The 19,650-nt window shown below is 42.1% G+C and overlaps 1 protein-coding gene across 4 annotated transcripts in view; it reads right to left on the reverse strand.

Moving 5' to 3' along the window:
- grip2b (glutamate receptor interacting protein 2b) overlaps positions 1-19,650 on the reverse strand; it is a 199,021-nt gene that overhangs the window by 97,311 nt on the left and 82,060 nt on the right. The window contains exon 2 of one of the 4 annotated variants that reach the window (XM_020621212.1): positions 7,385-8,325. The exons of the other annotated variants lie outside the window; for them this stretch is intronic. Within the exon in view, the coding sequence (XP_020476868.1) occupies positions 7,385-7,439 (55 nt within the window). The 5' untranslated portion in view covers positions 7,440-8,325. The remainder of the gene's footprint in view (positions 1-7,384; positions 8,326-19,650) is intronic. 4 annotated transcript variants of the gene reach the window in all.

Genomic DNA, 19,650 nt, shown 5'->3' on the forward strand with positions numbered 1-19,650 from the left:
TAAAATCCTTCTCCTAACATACAAAGCCCTTAATGACAAGGCTCCATCGTATCTTAAAGACCTCATAGAGCTTCATCACAACAAAGCACTTTGCTCTCAGGTTTACTTGTGGTTCCTAGAGTCCACAGAAGTAGAATGGGAGGCAGAGCCTTTAGCTATCAAGCTTCTCTCCTATGGAACCAACTCCCAGTCTCAGTTCAGGAGGCGGACACCCTCTCTACCTTTAAGATTAGACTTAAGACGTTCCTTTTTGATAAAGCTTATAGTTAGGGTGGATCAGGTGACCCTGAGCCTTCCCTTAGTTATGCTGCTATAGGCCTAGGCTGCTGGGGGGCCACCATGATGCTCTGAGTTTCTTTCCCCTCCCCTCCTGCTCTGCTCTGCTCTGCTCTCCTCTCGTCCCCTCTCTCTCCCTATGCTTCTTAATGCCATTACACATTACTAACTTTGTGTCTCCTCTCTCCCGTAGTGTGTCCTCTCTCTCTCCCTGTACCTTTCTGCAGGTTGCCCTGGCCCTGGAGCTCTACATCTCTGACGAGCAGTCACCAGCCACATCGACCTGATCAGTGTTTGATTGTTGTGTCTTGTTGCTTTTCTTCTTTTGTCTCTCCTCTATCCACTCACCCCAACCGGTCGAGGCAGAAGGCCGCCCACCAAGAGCCGGGGTCTGTCGGAGGTTTCTTCCGTTAAAGGGAGTTTTTCCTCCCCACTGTCGCCAAGTGCTTGCTCAGGGGGATTTGTTGGGTTTTCCCTATGTAATAATAGTGATAACAGTAAGGTCTATACCTTACTTTGTAAAGTGTCCTGAGATGACTTTTGTTGTGATTTGGCACTATACAAATAAAATTTGATTTGATTTGAATTTGACTGTTGTGACCAAACGTGAATGGTCACTCAAGTGTCAGGTGCTGAACTCTGGAGCAGGTTTTCTTCAAAGACCTCCCTGTTCTTGGCAGCACTCATCCTTCCCTCAGTTCTCACCAGTCTTCCTGTTCCTGCTGCTGAGAAGCCCCCCTTACATGATGCTGCCCCCACCATGCTTCACCATAGAGATGGTGTTAGCAGCTGATGTGCCCGGTGTCCTCCACACATAGAGCTGGAGTCCAGTTTTTGTCTTGTCAGACTAGAGAATCTTTGTCCTCCTACTCTCAAAGTCCCTTAAATGCTGTTTGACAAAGTTCAAGCAGCTGTCACATCTTTTACTCACAGTGGTTTCCATCATGGCACTCTGCCATAAAGGCCTGATGCAGACGTAGTTGTCCTTCCAGCAGGCTGTCCATGTCTGCAGAGGATTTCTTAAGCCCTGTTAGAGTGAACACTGGGCTCCTGTCCCTCCTCATTATCATATCGTTATCACAGTAAGATACAAACAACCTGCAGCCAGGCTCACTAGATAAAAAGCCTGACATCTTATTAGTTGTGTTTGTTGTGTTGCTGATGCTTATGAACTTAATAGCGTAGCCAGAGAACAAATATAAAAAATAGCTAAAAATTACAAGTTACCTAGCAACTACTACTGTGGAGCGGGGCGAAGCTGATCCCTGATTCACCACAAAGCGAGGAGGATGTTTTTGCAGATAGAAGAATGCTTGAGGGGATCTAATGTGTGACCTTTTCATTTTATGGCGAACATAGCGGCTGCTTAAGTCATTATGCACTGGAAATAATGAGTTTAAGGTTTTATAGCTCAGGTTAAGCAAATGTATGCTCTATAACAAGTTTAGGGATCTGCACCAGGGACTACTGAGAGGAAACTAAGTCAAGTGTGGCAGAGCATCTATTTTCCAGTCCAGGTGTTCCACTCTACTGGATCATGGACCTGCATGCACTGCTGACCACTCAGTAATCAGCAGTAGATCCTTCTGATCCATTCATGCTTACACTGGATGCTTCTTCTCAGAGGAAATGATACATTCAAACAGCTGATAGTCTCCACAGAGGAGCTGAAGGAGCATAACCAACCCGGTAATACTGGTGAGTCTCGGGCTCACCGGCCCATTTTGATTTTCATTTTCGCTCATCTGTGAAGAATCTCAGCTGTCACCTCTCCTGGAAATTTCCTGAGCTTTCACTGCTGTGTTTTGGAAGTTGTTGTTTCAGACTTCATTGTTTAAACATCCAGCCACCCAAACTCAATTCAGCAACTTTCTGTTCAAATATATAGCATCAAACAATATATTACTACCTAGTGACTGGTTTACTTGCACTGTACAGCATTACAAATATTTTTTTTTTTTACTGACTTCTGTGTTGTATTACATACCAAATTCCTTTTGGGAGCATTATATTCCATCCACCCATTATCTATACCTCTTATCTTTAATGGCGTCATGGGGGGGTGGAGCCAGTCCCAGCAGACACTGAGCGATAGGCGGGGTCCACCCTGGACAGGTCGCCACTCTATCACAGGGCTGACATGTAGACAAACAACCACACTCACTCCTACCAGCAGTTTAGAGTCACCAGTCAACCTAAGCTGCTTGTCTTTGGACTGTGGGAGGAAGCTGGAGAGAAACCACACAGGCACAGGGAGAACATGCAGACTCCACACAAAAAGGCCCTGGGTCGGCCAGGACTCAAACCTGTGAAGCAGCAGCACTAACCACTCCACTACCATGCCCCCCTAGTATATTATACTTATTTCTCTATTACAGTATCTTATTAAAGTCAGAAGTGCTTCTCAGAATCTTTTCTTTTCACTCCACATGTGATCAACACTGTTGTTTCCTTGAGTATAAAATGATGTGAAGTTCACATTATGTACTAGAGTGTGAACACACTTCCTGTTTATAATATCGTGGACTGAGGATTTGTTTTCCTTGGCAAATGCAAAACTTAAGCATGACACATCTATATGTTTTAGGTACACATGTAAAACAGAAATAATTAAAACCCTGCCACACAATTAATGTATTCATTGCCTTTGGAATGAAAAGAGAATTTCAAAATATGCAACAAAAAATGCTTCTGAAAAAAAATCTCAAACCCTACTTTAAAGATCTATTAAAACATAGTATCTATGACAACCAAAAAAAGTTAAAAATATTCTATTTCAGTATTATTATGCACCAATTTATAGATCCAAATGAAGTGAAATTAAGAATGCATGTGACCCTGGAATGATCGTGACAGATAATCCACTGCAGAGACTTTCTAGCTGTTTGTCTCAGCTGTGTATCTCTCGGAACCATGTACACCTCTTATCTAATGCTTACAGCAACACTGCTCTATTGATTTCTGCACCTACTACTGCTAAGAGAGGAATCCTGCACACAGGAGTTTTCCACATCTATTTTAAAAAAACATATTCCACTCAGGAAATGTTTGCTGAGCACACCCTTCTCATTTTCAGCAGTGGTCTCCTACCTATTCACATACATTTAGTTGGAACCATGACAGTGAAGCAGGGCAGTTATTGAAAAAGCAACACCATTTCCTAGATGTAAGAAACATAAAAATAGAGAAAACAGATTAAAAGATTTGTTTTATTAAACTTGTACTGTTAGAAAAACACAAACAAGTCAAATGAAATCTATTCATTTCCACTGAAGTTTAATAAGAAGCTGATGAGCCTTCCGAGCATCCAAACAGCAGAGATTTGCTGGTCACAGAACTGCAGAGATTAACTATTAAAATGCCTCACTGGTTTGCATGTAGATCAGTACTGCAGGGATCAATGTAGAGGGCTGAATTATGAGCTTTTTTAAGGAATACCAGGTCTAGCAAGGTAACTGTCTAAAAAATGATTTGTTCAGATTCTTAAAAACATGCTGCTGTGAAACAACAAATAATGCTACAGACTTCCAGCTAAGATCAAATTTTAGCTAAAGTGTCTTATACCTCGTGGTGCTTTTCTATGAATAGCAGCACATTCAAAGCCCATTTGTACTCCCAAACACACAGTGACATCACCGGGAGGAACTTGGGGCTCAGTGTCCTGCTCAGAGACACTTCAGCATGTGGACTGGAGAAGCTGGGAATCGACCCGCCAACTGTCGGGTTAGGAGACGACCTGCTCTACCTCCTGAGACACAGCCACTGAAACTTTCCTCAATCAGTAGGGTGTCAAGTTTACGAAGCTAAACCGCCAATACTGAAATATTGTGTTTCTTGATTAACTTTCAAACTAATAACAACATCAGTGTTGGGGTCGGCTTCCCTAGTCAAGGAACTTTATTATTAAAGTCAAACTACAGGGTGGGCCATGGAAAAGTAGCCCGCCTCCAAAACAATCCACTTGCTCGCATATACTATTGCTGGAGGCAGGCTACTTTTCCGTGGCCCACCCTGTATAATGGGAATATTGCTATTAGGTGTAATGGGATTATGGGGTGGAGGGTTGTGCACTTTGAGTGCTACCTAGTGACGTCTTTGGATTTGAGGAAAGTGCTAAGTAGCAACTGGTGTGTGAGCCAGTGTTTATGAAACTTCGGTGAAATGCTGAACAGTGTCAAGTGCAACGACTGAAGATTAGTATTCAGCTGCAGCTTCTGGCAACATCCTCTGTTACAAACTGTTCTCTCCCATGAGACTAAACACCCTTCATCTATATGTACCACACAGAGTCTGTCAGACTGTACAGACACACATCGCCTAATGACACATTTCTCACTCATATCCACCCAAACATGCTAGCAAACAAACACACACACACACTTTACACACATATCATATGGACAAACATACTGTATTTGTGTCACCCGCTTTCTCAGCCGCATGAACACACAGCACACACACAAAAATGCCACGTACTGTGAGCAGCAGCTTCATTGACAATGAAAGTCAGTAAGCAGAGAGAGAGAGAATTTAGTGGCCCCAGATGCTCACAGGTGTTTGGAGATCAATCTTCAACACCCACAACAACAACCTGGCCTCAAGCTCCACAGGCAACTGGCCGTACATTTCACTCTCTATCTCACACACACACACACACACACACACACACACACACACACTAAGACACATCAATGCACAGTCCCAAACTACGCATGTCGTACATGAAACATTACACACAGCTAACCCACATAGAGCAGCTGCAGCGGCAAAGCACCCGTAACATGTTTAGATCAGTCACATCACACCTATCAGGGTCAGTTATCGGCCCTGTCCTGTTTTCACTGTACATGTTTCCACTGGGTCTAATTTGGAGAAATGCGGTTTCCCTTTCCATTGCTACGTATGTGGATGATATCCAGATCCATGCACCTCTAAAATCAACAGGCGGCACTTCTTTACAGCTACGGTTCATTTGTCTGACTTAATTGGCACTAGATTTGTTGCATCTTAATGAAAATAAAACAGATCACCTGTCGTTTGGAGACCCTCAGTCTGGATCCTGGCTCTGTTTTGGAAATCTACAGCAAAACAATCTGGGATGATGTTTGACAATGATTTGAAATTTGATAAAACAGATCAATGCAGGTGCGAAGTCAAGCTTTCAGCCGAGATTATTGATCAAGTCGTTCTTTTCTTTCAATGATTTTGAAATTTCTGTTGCTTGTTTTTTGACAAGTAAATGTAAATATGCCCATATAACCCTACTCTGGCCTCTCTTCACAGCTTCCTGTCTGTTTCAGGATTGATTTTAAGTTTTGAAGGCTTTAAACAGACAGGCTCTACACCTCTGTTAACTGATATGATGGTGGCACAAGCCAGCAGGATCTCAGTCACTTTTTATTAGCGCTACCAAGGTCCAGGCACAAACGTTGGGCAATCGTGCCCCTAAGCTATGGAATCTGTCTCTGCTGGCAGCAGTGTGACTAGAAGGTTGCTGGTTCAAATCCTAAACTGAGACAATCTGTGCTCAATTATTTTGTAGTGAAACATTAAATATTAAACAGAAACCTTTGGTGTTGTTTACCTTTGCAATAAAGTTGCTTTTCATTCCAAATAATGTCTATATATGTCAATTATTTGCTTGATTTTTTTTAAGGTTTCTTTCAGGAAAACAGTTTTTTTCAGCCATTATGTTGTTGCATTAAAAAAATAACCTGAAAATCAAACATTTTAAAACAGGTTTGGCTGCAAAATACATACATCTCACCTTTTTCTTATTAGCTAGTTTGACTATTAGTTCAATAGTTTAATTTTGACATTCAAATGAAACAAAAACATGAGATCTCTGGTGATGAATAACGAACACCCATCTCCTACTTAATTTCACTAAATTGAGTGTATTTGTTGAATAAAACAAGAGTCAGGAGCTTCACATTCTTCAGCCATAAAAGTTTAACTGCTGCTCATCCAGTCGGTCACTGAGCTCGCTAAAGAGATACCATCGCTTTCTCTTGGTCACACATGCACTCAGGAGCTGTTACCATTTTGTCCATCATTCCCTGCACAGCACGCCTCGGCGAGCAAGGGGCCAACGATAAAATCTTATTTAACTATTCATGATGCAGTGATTTCCCTCTCATCTGAAATACCCTGTATATCCCTTGGAAACAAACACAATGAACATGCATTACAACCAGACATAACCAACCATGTCAGTTAGCTGCAGACAGAGACTATTTTACAATTTGAGTCAGGCTCAGAAAGTATAACCAAGTCAGAAGATTGAACAGGTCATGAAGCCTACATGTCAGTGCTTCACTTAAGCCACTTTACTGTACTTTAGATTATAATTACAAACCAAACAAGCCGCTCCGCTGAAGCTCATCTCTCTAACCACACAGCCTTCATCTACTCAAAACAATGCAATGAAATCCATCAGTTCAAGAAGAGATGTATGCACAGAATCTAAAGACACACACTTGAAGATGATGTTCATGTCAAACAATCAAAATTCACCCACACAAGAAACTGATGCACTGAAAAAAACCGACAGTGGTTTATGGCTGACGGCATCTATAACACTCCGTTTATTCACTTCATGAAAGTCAGTTCGATGTCCTGAGAGCAAAATAAGATTCTCTTATTTCACTTCGGAGTTTGTGCAGCTTCCTGTGGACGTTCAGCCGCTGTAAGAAAAGTGAACTGAAGTGAAGCGGAGAAAGTGAAGACTGAGAAAGTAAAGAGAGAAAATAACATAACACCACCATGACACACACGGACATCACAGCAGAAGTACACATACATTACAGATACATACATTAACTCACAAAAATGTACATGTGCAGTGACTCAGAGAAAAACAAATATAACTTACACAAACTTACTGTAAGATACACAAACACACTAAGATATAAACTGTGCACTTACACAGATACATTAAACAGCACATGTACAAAAACACAATCAAATAAACATCTAAACACACACACACACACACACACACTCACACACACACACACAGTGGCAGCATAGTTGGCAGCACTCTCGATCTCTCTGACACAACACACACACACACACACACACACACACACACACACACACACAGTACCCTTGATTCGGCGTTTGATGACCCCTAAGTGGCACTTCAATGAAACGGAGAACATCCTCTGTCTTTTCTTTTCTCTATCTGTCTTCTTCCTGCTTCTTCCTCTCCCTCCTCCTCTTCTTCTTCTTCTTCCTTCTCAGTCAGACATAGGGTGAGCTGAGCGAAGGATGGAGAGAGAGGGAGAGAGTGAAAGAGAGTGCTGCTGAAGCGTTAGCCAGTCACATGGCAAAGAGAGGGACGAGAAAGAGTGAGCAAGTTCTTTCTCTGACAGGGGAGAAGTGGCTACACCCCACCCTCTCTGTAGCTTTCACCTCTCTCTCTCTCTCTCTTTCTGTGTGGGAAGTAGTGTGAAATCAAGCTGCATCCTCCTCCTCCTCTCGCTCTTCCTCTCTCTCTCTTATCCACACTGTGTTCCCTGCTTTCTGTCTTGGCGTTACTCCCTTTCCACTGACTTTCTTCCTGAACCCCTTTTTTATTGTTGTTTCTTCTTCTCTGTCACAATTTTTTCCCTCTACTTTTCAGGAATTCCTCCTGGTTCCTTTTCATCTTTTATGGCTTTGTTAAAATAGTTATATTAAGTGATTTTTACTTTTATGCCTCCGCACCGACGATAGCCACAGCCAGAGGCGTTATGTTTTCAGGTCGTCTGTCTGTCTGTCTGGCCCATTCTTTTAAATTCAATATGTCAGGAACTCCTTGAGGGAATTTGTTCAAACTTGTCCGCTTGGACTCAATGATGAACAGATTAGGTTTTGGTGGTTCAAGATTCCCATGAATGTGACTGGTTGGCAGAGAAATACAACTGGTACAAGCGGTAATTCTAGTTTCATTCAATCTCTCAATCTTTATGGCTAACTTTATGGCCAGCTCTCGCTCTGTGTCCCTTCATTGTCATCCATTCTTCTTCTTCTTTCCTCTGGTAAGTCCAGTCAGTCAGCAGGGCTCTAGGGATGGGAATATACTGAATGTTAGTTGGTTGTTTAGTCACTTGATCATCATTTCAGGCCTTACTGAAATACTGCATAGATTGAAAATGTGTGCAGATGTTCATGGTGCACAGAGGAGAACTCCATCAGAAAGCCATGCTGGCCAGGAGCTGGGGCTACGTCAGACTTAGAGAAACTAATTCTACCAAGTCTTTTGTGTAGAACAGTGTTTCTGTCCACACCTTGTGCCATTAACTTGTCTACCTCTGTGTTTTTTGTTTTCTATTCTTGTGAACGCTCCTGATTTTCCTCTTCATCATAGTGCTTTCGTTTTTACTATGGTTTTTCATATTTTCAGGCAACACACCAAGTCCGAGTTATTTAAAATGAACAAGAAGCCACCTTTGTAGAGCGATCATCATCATCATCTTATGAGTTGAATTAGTTTCTTTTTTTTGAAGGAAACCAGATCAAACATTCAAATGCAGACTGCCAAGTCCAAATTACTGTAGCTGTGTCCAACGCATTTCACCACTCAGTCTAATGTGCCCCAGTCTAGAGCCACATATCTTGTCTGACATCCACCTAGACGGGGAGAACCTGACCAAAGCCAGTCCAAACTTCCAGCCTCCTGCCGACAGCCAGCCATCTGATGTGTCTAGGATACATCTTAATTTATTCACCATAACGCTTCCTAAATTTCAGCTGAATCTGTTCACAATAGATAAAAGAATTTTTCTTTCCCATTCATCCAACAGTTAGACATTGGTCACTATATCATGTCCTTTTTATCTCCATCCCTTAAATTCTCATTTATTTATTTATTAGTTATTTATTAGAGTAGTTTAGTCATGTAGTCATAGATTAGTTAACAGTCAATAATATAAAATTAAATGTGCTCAAGAATAGGAGAGCATTCACATGGAAGCTCAGTATGTGAGACAGATGATGTTTACCCATTATTTGGCCCCAGAGAGCGGAGTGTCAGGCCAGGCCGTCATAAATCTTCAGAGCCCCACAATAGGCAGCATAATTTTCCAGACCTAACCTGCCCCTAACACAAAGCATCCTGAACCCTGTCTCCACCCAAGCAAAAAGCAGATATGTGGCTTGGCACACAGCATCTGCATTGTATTTGCTCAGGTTAAGCAGTGGCTGGACCAGCTGGCTTGTAATGGCAGTCACCTCTGAGCTGCTCAGCTGTCCAGCCACTGACACTATTCTACTAAGACTGTCTAACAAAAGAAGACTATTAACAATTCCAATGAGTTTGTAACAATGTTATCATCAACACAAGTACAAGCTCTATGTGGGTGCGGGGGTCAAGGCAAGTCTACAAGGTCATCAGGTCGGCATCCTGTCACTAACTGGTGTATCGTTGTGTTGGTCCCAAGACACCGAGAAGGCTTGACAATGTGTTCCAGCCTCACAAAACCACCCCCCCCTTGCACACACACACACACACCCAACACAAGCCTTCAGCTACTCAGGCTAATTCAGGCAAACTGTTACCAAAGAGTAACTAGCACTATTAAGTATTTCAACTGCTGTTCTAGCCACTAAGCATTTAAAATAACTCAGTAATCATTTCTAAAAGCTCACCAGATAACTAGCCAAACATCTGCTTCTTTTTGTGCTGTTCCAGAACCACTTACTGGACCTTGCTGCACTATCAGCTAGATTCCTTAGTGTATCTTAGGCGCCGCCCTTTTATACACCACTCACCTAGCATAGAGACAGCTGACTTGCCTACAAATCCCCTCCAACCAACCTCCATGGGGCGGACTTTAACTTTCCAGCCACGCTCCACTGCCTCCCTGGCTAATTCTGTGTATTTCAGTTTCTTCCTCTCATAAGCTGTATCTACAGCGTCCTCCCAGGGAACTGTGAGCTCGACAAAATACACAGCCCTCTGTGCTTCTGACCACAACACAAGGTCTGGTCTGAGGTTAGTGCTGACTATCTCCTCTGGAACTATGAGCTGATACCCAAAATCTACATTCATTTGCCAATCTCTCTCTGCATTTAGCTGACCTGCATCCTGCCTGTTCAAAAAGACTTGCTTTCTGCCTTTTCACCCTAAATTAATAAAATGTATAAATCCCAAAGTCATGTTGTTTGTGGTCATATGTTGACCTGCGATGGGTTGAGATGAAATTTGGTTCATATATTCACATACTTGGATGAATTTATAATCTTTTTGGGGATTCCCCAAGCAAAATTCTATTTCTCCAATACTTTGGTATATGACCAAGCATCTGCAACTCTTCTGACATTCCCATTCAACTGAGCTGTACTTTGTGTTAAGCACCAATTAGAAAATAAGGCAGTGTACATGGTAAACATTAACTTCAGCATGTCATGTTAGCATTTAGCTCAAAGCACAGCTGTGCCCATGTACAGTCTCCCTAGACTCTCAATCTCAAACAGCTTTTCTTCCCTTCCTCCCCATTTTTCCACCTTCAGTAAGACAAAAAAAATATCATTTTCTTCTTCAGTGATCATTTGCTCTATTTTACCACTTTGCCAGTGTTTGTTACTTTCTCTGTTGTTGTGTCTCCCCTAACACTAATCTCCTCACTTGATCTTTCTCTCAGCTTAGCCTCTTTCACTCCAAATAATCTTCTGCAGAGCTCTAAATTCTCACAACCCACCTCTCTGTCAGCACTGAGGGGGTTTGAACAGTAAGCTCTGGCAAAACGACAGAGATCAAAGCAGCAAAGAGCTGGGCTCAGCAGTGAACGAGAAGAACAGAGAAATGAGGAGGTGAAAGATGAGGAGGGGGTCAGGAAAAGAGGAGGAGGAGCAGAGAGGAGGAGGAGGAAAAAGCAAGAGTGAAAAAGAGAGGAGAGATGAGGAAAGAAGAGAAAAGAACAGATATAAAGGAAGTGGCAAGAACATCCATGGAATGAAGAGACAGCTGAGAAAAAAATCAAGAATGTGGACAAAAGATAAGAGAAGATGAGATGAGAATCAGGAGAGCAGATAATAAAGGAATGAAAAGAAAAAAGACATACGTAATAAGGAGAGGGGGTAAATTGAACTGAATAATAAAGCTGTTTAGTTGCGGTGTGATGAGAGAGGAGGCAGAGATTACATCCCAAAGAAAACAAGCAGATGAGAAGGACTGAGGTGGAAGAAGAGGGATGACAAGTAACAGTTAATGAAAGGCTGTACAGGATGAGCGAGGGGAGAGGAAGAAAGACATGAAGGAAGAGAAGCATGAAATGTTTGTGCGAGATGTCGCGGTGAACGAGGCACACCTTGATTCAAAAATGTATTATGGCTTTGAAAAAAAATGTTAGAATATCAGCAAACTAATTAGCCAGCATGGTCTCACAGTTGTGGAAGAGCCATGTGAAGAAGTTTGGCGTAAGGAGCACAGTCAGCACAGCGTTACAGTGAATACTGAATGGATCTCCACCCACATAGCAACAGTCTATTTTAGGTACAGTGTGTCGTTTTCCAGCCCAGGCATTTTATTGTTAGATAAGTTAGTGTAGTTGCTAAAGCAGAAAACAATCAATACTCCAGTGCCTTTTGATCAAATCTATTTGACACACTTTGACTATTACATGTAGACATTTAGTATTATAAGTATTACACTTTGTAGACTCAGGCAGCAACCTGTTAAACCTGCAGTTCATCAAATGGCCACTTGAGGCTGGCTCCAAAAGGCAGTCGGTCCCCGTGTTAAAATGTCCAATTTTACAGCAGAAATAAACATGTTTACAATCTGGTACCAATACAGTTTTGGTCTCTATAGCTAATGAAGCTCCACTCAATCTCCACCTCTGCCCATTTTTTGAATTAGCCGTAACACTGAGGCACTACCAAGATGGCGACAGCCAGTGGAAGAGAAAGAGGGAAAAGAGAGAGTTGAAAAAAGAAAGTAAGAATTAAAAGGTCTAAAACAGAATGAGTGAACTGATGAGTTACGAGCACATCCTTTTTCTGATCTGCTCTCTGTATAGTTGCACTGTGGTTATGTTTACATTACCACTTGGTTAAGGTTAGGGCCTAGAGAAAATCAGTGCTGACTGTTGGTACACAATCTAAACTGTGGCCTTGAGTGTCACAGTCAGACAATTGCACATCAATATACAAGTATTTATAATAAAAACCATTTTGACTAGTGATTGTGCACCTTCACCTCGTGGACGAACAGATCTGTTTCCTCAGTGGAAAATCTTACTGACGTCTGACCTGGCAAGTCCACCAGTGTGCCAGCCATCCACCAAAAGTTCGAACTCACACATCTCTTAAAGGGGAGGTGAGGTTACACACTAATTGGATAATTGGATGTTACACCCAAAATGCACCCTTGCTTTAATGAGGAGATGAAGAGCAGCCCTTTGTCTACTTGCACAGGCGCTTGGACCGTTTTTCCTTGTCGCCAAATTACTGAAATGAACATGGACACACCCAAGCACCACTTGCACCAATACATCTTGGTCAGCTGCTGTGGATCCTCAAAACAGGGCCCATGATTGTCCCAACTCCCGTGATTCTAACAGACATAAGTCAGCAGTCGTTCAAATGGCTAATGCCATCTCTGTGTCTCATTTGTGTGAAACATTTGAAAACTTTGGTTCAAATCGTGTGAGCAGCTGGACTGAAGAATCACTTCCACAGAATGAGGAGCAGGAGGTTAAAGAAACATCATAAGGAAGAAGTACAAAGGCTTTACAAAATGCAGATTCATCACTTTCTGGTTCATATTAAAGTATCTCGTGTGTGTGTTCAGCAGAGTTTTTAATCACAGCACTGCTACATAGCTAGTGGGCTTTATCACCCTTCAGCACACTCGGAGTGCAGATGTGCAAAGCAGCAAGCCACTAACACAAGGCTTGTTCAGTTAATTGGTCCATATGGCCCAACGCTAGAGAACACATTCAGAGATGTGCTGACCTGCAGCCTGTAGTCTTGTCGGTTCACTGTGCAGCACACATGAGACAAATATCACCGTGAAATGCTGGTGAATTTTAATTCTGTTCGTTTGACCAGCCACTTTGAGAGCTAAGCAGCTTGAGAGTTTGTGAAGCACAAGACAATACTCTATGTCCTTATCCTTCCATGAATGTACAGCAAGCAAATATAACTAAGTCCAAAACCTGGGGACTGGACAATACTCTGAAAAAAGGTTTGAGAACACAGAAATAGTCTGAGTCATTAGGAACAATGCAGATGAGAGCAGGAGCCAACAGTCCAACGCTTGTTCAATAAATCATCACAGCAGCACAGTCCACACAGCACAGCAAGAAGCCAATAAGGCTCCTCAGTATAATGCTGTTTGGTACTGTGTGAATATATAGATGTCTGCAGGAGTACACAGACACCATCAGCCTGGGAAAATTCAATCTGGCACAACAGATGACACCTACTTTTAGTTAAAGGCTCTGGCCACTTTGGCAACTACTCTGCTGTGTTTCAGTGGCACCAGTTGTATTTGACAAACAAGACTCTCAGCTTGTTTCTCAGACCAGCACAACAGACAAGATCAGACAGTGTGTGCTCTAAGTTAATATGACCTGGAGTCCACAGCAGGGTTTATACAAGATGAGGAAAATAAAAATATAGATTTTTTTGTCCTCGCTCAGCAGCCGAAGCCTGCAGAGCCCAGCAGTTAACAGGGACACTGGCAGCGAACCAGCTCAGGGTCCCTGCTCCAATACTAAGCTTAAGGCCAGAACTGGCTCACAAATATGTGATCATGTAAATATTAGAATCAACTCAAGAAGAATGACTAAAAACACCTAACAGTGGTGCAGTTACAGTAAAGACATAGCTGTAAGCTGTGACCAAACCTTTTCAGACTTTTACAAACAATTCTACTCAGTGTGTTCATACTAACAGACCAGCAGCAAAACTTCAACTTCACCAAAAAAAACTCCCAAAATAAAACAAAACCTCCAGAAATCATCTATTAATAGATTTAATAAACAGGTGATCTGTGGAACATGCAGTACAGAGAAAGTACCACGGCGTGCTCGGTAGCATAGGCAGGAAGACTTTTTAAAAAGTGAGAAACCTTAGAATGAACAGGTTAGAGAGTTTTGTGGGGAAATATTGATTTAGCTGAAGCAAGAAATGCTATTGAAACATACTATGAACAACAAGGTAAAATGCAGGATCAGCATTTTACATGTTGGGCTTGTTTCCTTGACTTGTCACACAGTCATTAGGTTCTGTCTACAATCTATGAGGTGGATTTTAATTACTAAGTTGTTTGCTCCCTTAAGTAGAACTAAGTGTTTTTTTAAGGGAGGACACATCTGTTCTAGGAAGGAGAGAAAGACGTTCACTGTGTCACTTTCTCAGCTGACTGCTACCATTACAAACCACCCTGTGTGTGTGTGTGTGTGTGTGTGTGGTCTTGTGTGAGGCATCAGAGAACAAGTGCTGTGGCTATATCTGCTCTCAGCAGCTTAATCTGCTGGGTGAGACTAACACACACACACAGAGATACACATATTCAATACAGAGCACAAATGTACACACACCAGATGAGGAGGGTTTGCATTAGAATACGAAGTAGAATGGATGGAGCAGTTATGCTTTAGTACAACAACACCCAAGCATTCCTCCACTGTGCAGAAGGTCATTTTAGACCATTACATTTTCTAGACTTGCAATTGTAAAACTTTATCAGTCAGTAGATACAGTAGCAAAATAACTTGTAGTTTAAAAAAACTTTCTATTGAGCTAACTCACCTCTACTGTACCTATCTACAGAGTAAATACATGTCCATTAAATAAATGAATTCAAAACTAGTCAGTGCAGTATACTGAACTGCGGGACGTTAGCAGCTGTTGCTGGGTAACCCCTCTTCATCTTTATCTTTCTTGCTACCCTGCTCTTCCTCTTCAGTTTTGGCAGAAATAGAAGCCAATGCTAATCTCAGAGCAAGAGGCTTAGTGTTCACAGAAACATACCTGCTCCACACACACATACATTTACACACGCTTGTACAGTATATGTGCTCAAAGCTCCTTTCCCACCTAGTGTGTGTGTGCCTTTCTGTTACTTACATTATGGGGACCAAAATCTGTTAACACACTCACATTGTGTGGGTCAAGTCTAGAAAGTGGAATGGTCTAAAAAGACCTTATGCACAGTGGAGGAATGCTTGAGTATTGTTGTACTAAACTGTAAATAAATTGAAGGAAATCACTGAATTTTAGGGTGGCACCATGGTTTAAGGTCAGGATGGGGTGTTAGTTTAAGGTTAGGGTCAGGGTTAGGCAAGTAGTGGTTAAGGCTAAGGTTAGGATAAGTCTACAGGAAATGAATGTAAGTCAATGCAAAGTCCCCACAAGGAATGAAAACACAGCGTGCGTGTGTGTTTCTTTCATCTCCTTGTGGCTGTGTGTGCGTGTCTGTGTGAGTCTCTGTGTGCTCTCAGTGTGCTTATGCCTGCATGCTGAAACCTATCTGTGTGTACTTGTATGTGCATCTGTGCATGCTGGACCTGTGGGTATGAGTGCATCCATGCTGTATGAGTGTCCAAGCTCTTATACTGAAATGTGTTTTTTGGCACTCATCCGTGTGTGTGTGTGTCTGCGTGTGTGTGTGCATCTTGAATCTAGGCCACATCTTCAGATGTCGGCACTAAAACAGCATCACATTAGCATCGGATAATTGGAAACCAAAACATCTGAGCAGCCAACAGAGCAGTGATGATGGATTTAGACCAACTCGTCCTGTGACGTCACTCAGGCATCGAGGCTGCACTCAGACTGGATTGACAGTAGGTGGCAGTTTTATAACATATGAAAAACATTATTTAGCTGTATGCTGTGAATGTATTTTGCTTATTTTCCTCTATGAATACTGAATAAACGATCTCTTCTTGTATATTTGTGTAAATTATGCTGGTAAAAGTGTAAGAGTGTAGTAGTTACATGTATTTATCTTTTGTTGCATCCTATTTATTTTAGTTTTGGTGTTCCTTACACCATATATATAAAAATCTATTTCTTTACAGTTAAAGTATAAAAGAAAAATGATCATGTATCTGCAGAACCCGCTCATCATCCATTCTGGTGTCGGCCCCTGATGTTTGATTTTGAACAAAACCCACCTAGTGGCATAATCCTTTGCCTAAACATGTGATCTGCTGCTCTGCTATTCCAGATGCATATCAATATTGTTGCAGTTCTCACTATTTACCAACAGAGGTCAATAAAATTCTTTCAAGCTGATTTGTGCAACCGACCACTTTGGGAGAACATGTCTATCATGGCTCAAGTCTGGCTTTTAAAGCAAAATTAATGGAAGCTGGACATTCACTGATATTCCTGTGCAGTTCAGGGTCTTCTGTACAGTCTCTGTCTTCTCTTCATCCCTTTCTTATCATCCTGGTTTTTGCACTCTGCTTAATTTCCGCTATCAGGACATTTTCCTCCATCAGAATAAATCACTCAGTCTTCTACATTATAAAGAAAACTTCACAAGTGAGTCATTAGGAGGGTAGTAATAGTTTAATGTTGCTGAATAGTTTCCTATTGGTTCTGCATCATCCTATTGTACCATGTATACAAAAAGGTACAAATATGAATGAAGCACATACAAGACTGTGACTCTGATTGAATGAATGTTCCTTTACAAACCTGCTGAAGGGCCACGAAGTCAAAACTGATGCACATTTATTGTTCTTGGCAAATTAATTGATTTTCATTGCAAGTACAACTGTGCCTGTAGTTCCACAGGGAGTCTGTGCACAGTCAGATCAGGGCTAAAGGGCTTTAAGTGAGCCATTACCTGGTGAAGCCACAGTCTTAATTATTCACATGGAGGAGGGAGAGTGATAATGGGCAGACAAGGAAGAGAAAAAAGGATGCCAGAGAACAGGAGGAAGCTTGTGTGTGTGTGAGTGCACGTGTGTGTGTGTGTGGGTGGATATGGAGGTGTGGGAATCCCAAAGCTGCCTGGCACTCTCCACACTGGAGAGGGAGGAGCTCTCTCATGCCCTCCAACGGCAGGATTAAGGACATCACTGTGGCACACCCAACAAATTTCCCAAAGTCAATGACAAAATGTCTTGCTACGATCTTCAAGACTTTGCATAACGAGGCTTTGCAGTAAATAACCTTTAAAAGAATCAAATATATGACTGTGCAAAGCAACATGGATCGACTGAAATGCTTCACTTTGTAAAACAACGTAGTGACACCAGAAGTCCTGACAGGACAGGCTAGAATCAGGCCAACAGAATAAACCACAGCAAACAGAGAAGAACAAACACTGTACAAACCCATAAACAAGTGACACCGGTAGACAAACATTTAGACAACATGAGTAGAGCACAGATATGAGGGCAGGCAGTTATTAGTGAGCTAAATGTCAATATGAAGACAATATTACCAGTACAGACAGACAGACAGACAGATAAAGCAGAATAAATCAAGAGTTCCTCAACAGTGTTTTATTTCTTTTTGTCCTCCATCATCATCTTCCCTTTCAGCTAGTTCCCATATGTTCTAGGGATTGTTAGGATTCCTGATTTTCACCCAGATGGCCTGGCTTCGACTCCTGGTATGGGAACGCACCTTTTGTGGTTCAGTGCCTTGAACCCCCAAGTTGCCCATGATAGTTAGAGCCATCAGTTGAGTTGGCGCCACAGATGGCTGCATCAGTTCTGTACCTGAAACAAATTCCTTGTGTGTAACATACTTGGCCAAACAAAGGTGATTATCCTCCTTTCCTCCTGTCCTTCCCCCTCCTCTCCTCTGCTCCTTTTTTCCATTTCCTTCTCTTTTTCCTCTTCACCTTTTGTCTTTTATCTCAGTCCTCCTTTATCTGACATCAATGTTCCTCCCTCTTTCCCCATCGCTGTCTCTACTGTACCTCCCTTATGGATCCGCTTTTCTTCCCCTCATTTATTCTTTCTTTTATGCTGTATGTCTTCAAACTCACCTCCTTTCATCCTCTTTCTCTTCCTCCATCCTTCTTTCTAATATTCCCTCTTGTGCATCCACCCTAACTTCTCATTTCCCCCTCTGTTCTCTTTCTGTTTAAACATCTGATGCAACTGAAAGCAACAGCACCCGCTGCTGCTTCCGTCCCACAATGCACGGTAATGCCACAAAAAGAAGGCAGCAGCTGTTAAGACGTTCCCACAGTGAACTGAGCAGAATAACACCAGCATCATTCCTAACTCTCCTACTGAGCGTGGGACCGTTTTCCTCCACAGACCTGAGTCATCCTCAATGTATGGTTATTGTCTCATAAGTGAAATCTGGCATGGCGATGAAACAAGCAGTGTTTTGTACTGGTTTGGTGATGGAGCAGTACAGAACCATGGTGAGTCTGCGCTCCCAGATTAATCACAGCTCATTAAGCAGCTTTTTTAATTCTCAGCTGTAAAGATAGATGAGTGAGAAGAGAGGTAATAAAGGCTTTAAAAGAGAAGAGCAAATGGCAAAAAAACAGAATAAAAACATGATGGTGGCTGAAGCTAGCAACGTCAAAGCAGAACATGCTAGCAGCGGCAAAGTGAGCAAGGCCCAGAGGATCATGGATTGGATCAGGATGACATTATTAAGGCGATAAAAGACCTAAAACCTGATCTTAAGGGAGACAGTGAGCATCTAGGACAGGACCTTAACCACTTGGGACAAGAAATCAGCAGCAACTATAGAACTACAGAGTTTGATTGACAAAACTGGAGACGCAGATGCACGAGGAGGGCGGGTGGAGGAGTGGGCAAAGGAGGCCACTGAAACAGTACAGGTTCACAGTCTGGTACTCAGTCTCCTCCCCTTCACTCTTTCTAGGTTTATATGAAACCTGGGAATGGTATCAAACTTTTTTCACAACTGAAATGACTTCAGGCTTCAGATAACTTTGATAGATTCATGATAACTCTCTGTAATCAGCCGCCGATCAGGGTAAACAATTAAGAAACAATATAAAAAAAGTGAGCAACACCAAGCATAACTCAAATACAGTACAGTGACCTACACGTAGCCTAGTTTAGACTGAAGACAAACAAAGCCTCCAAAAACTTTAACCAATAATGTGACGCTTCTAATTTTTGTGAAAAACCAATCAAATCCTTTTGCACAGCTTCTTTCCATTTTCATTGTGACTGGCAAAAGAATTCTGGCACTGTGGCCACTTTACATCTTGGAAACTTCTTTTCAGACCTTGACTGTTTTATCATACGCTGAAACATTAGTCAGCTTCTACCATGATCAGCACTCGGTGTGAAACAATGTGTCCTTTGCACTAAGAAGAACCAGAAAGAATCCCAGTAGATGCACAGCCTGTAACAGGATGCTTCTGGCATTTGAGGAACTGCCCAAGGACAGTTTCCCTACCTTTGCTGAGTCATCCAA

This window comes from Monopterus albus, unplaced genomic scaffold, assembly GCF_001952655.1.
Source record: "Monopterus albus unplaced genomic scaffold, M_albus_1.0 scaffold255.1, whole genome shotgun sequence".
Lineage (NCBI taxonomy): Eukaryota > Metazoa > Chordata > Actinopteri > Synbranchiformes > Synbranchidae > Monopterus > Monopterus albus.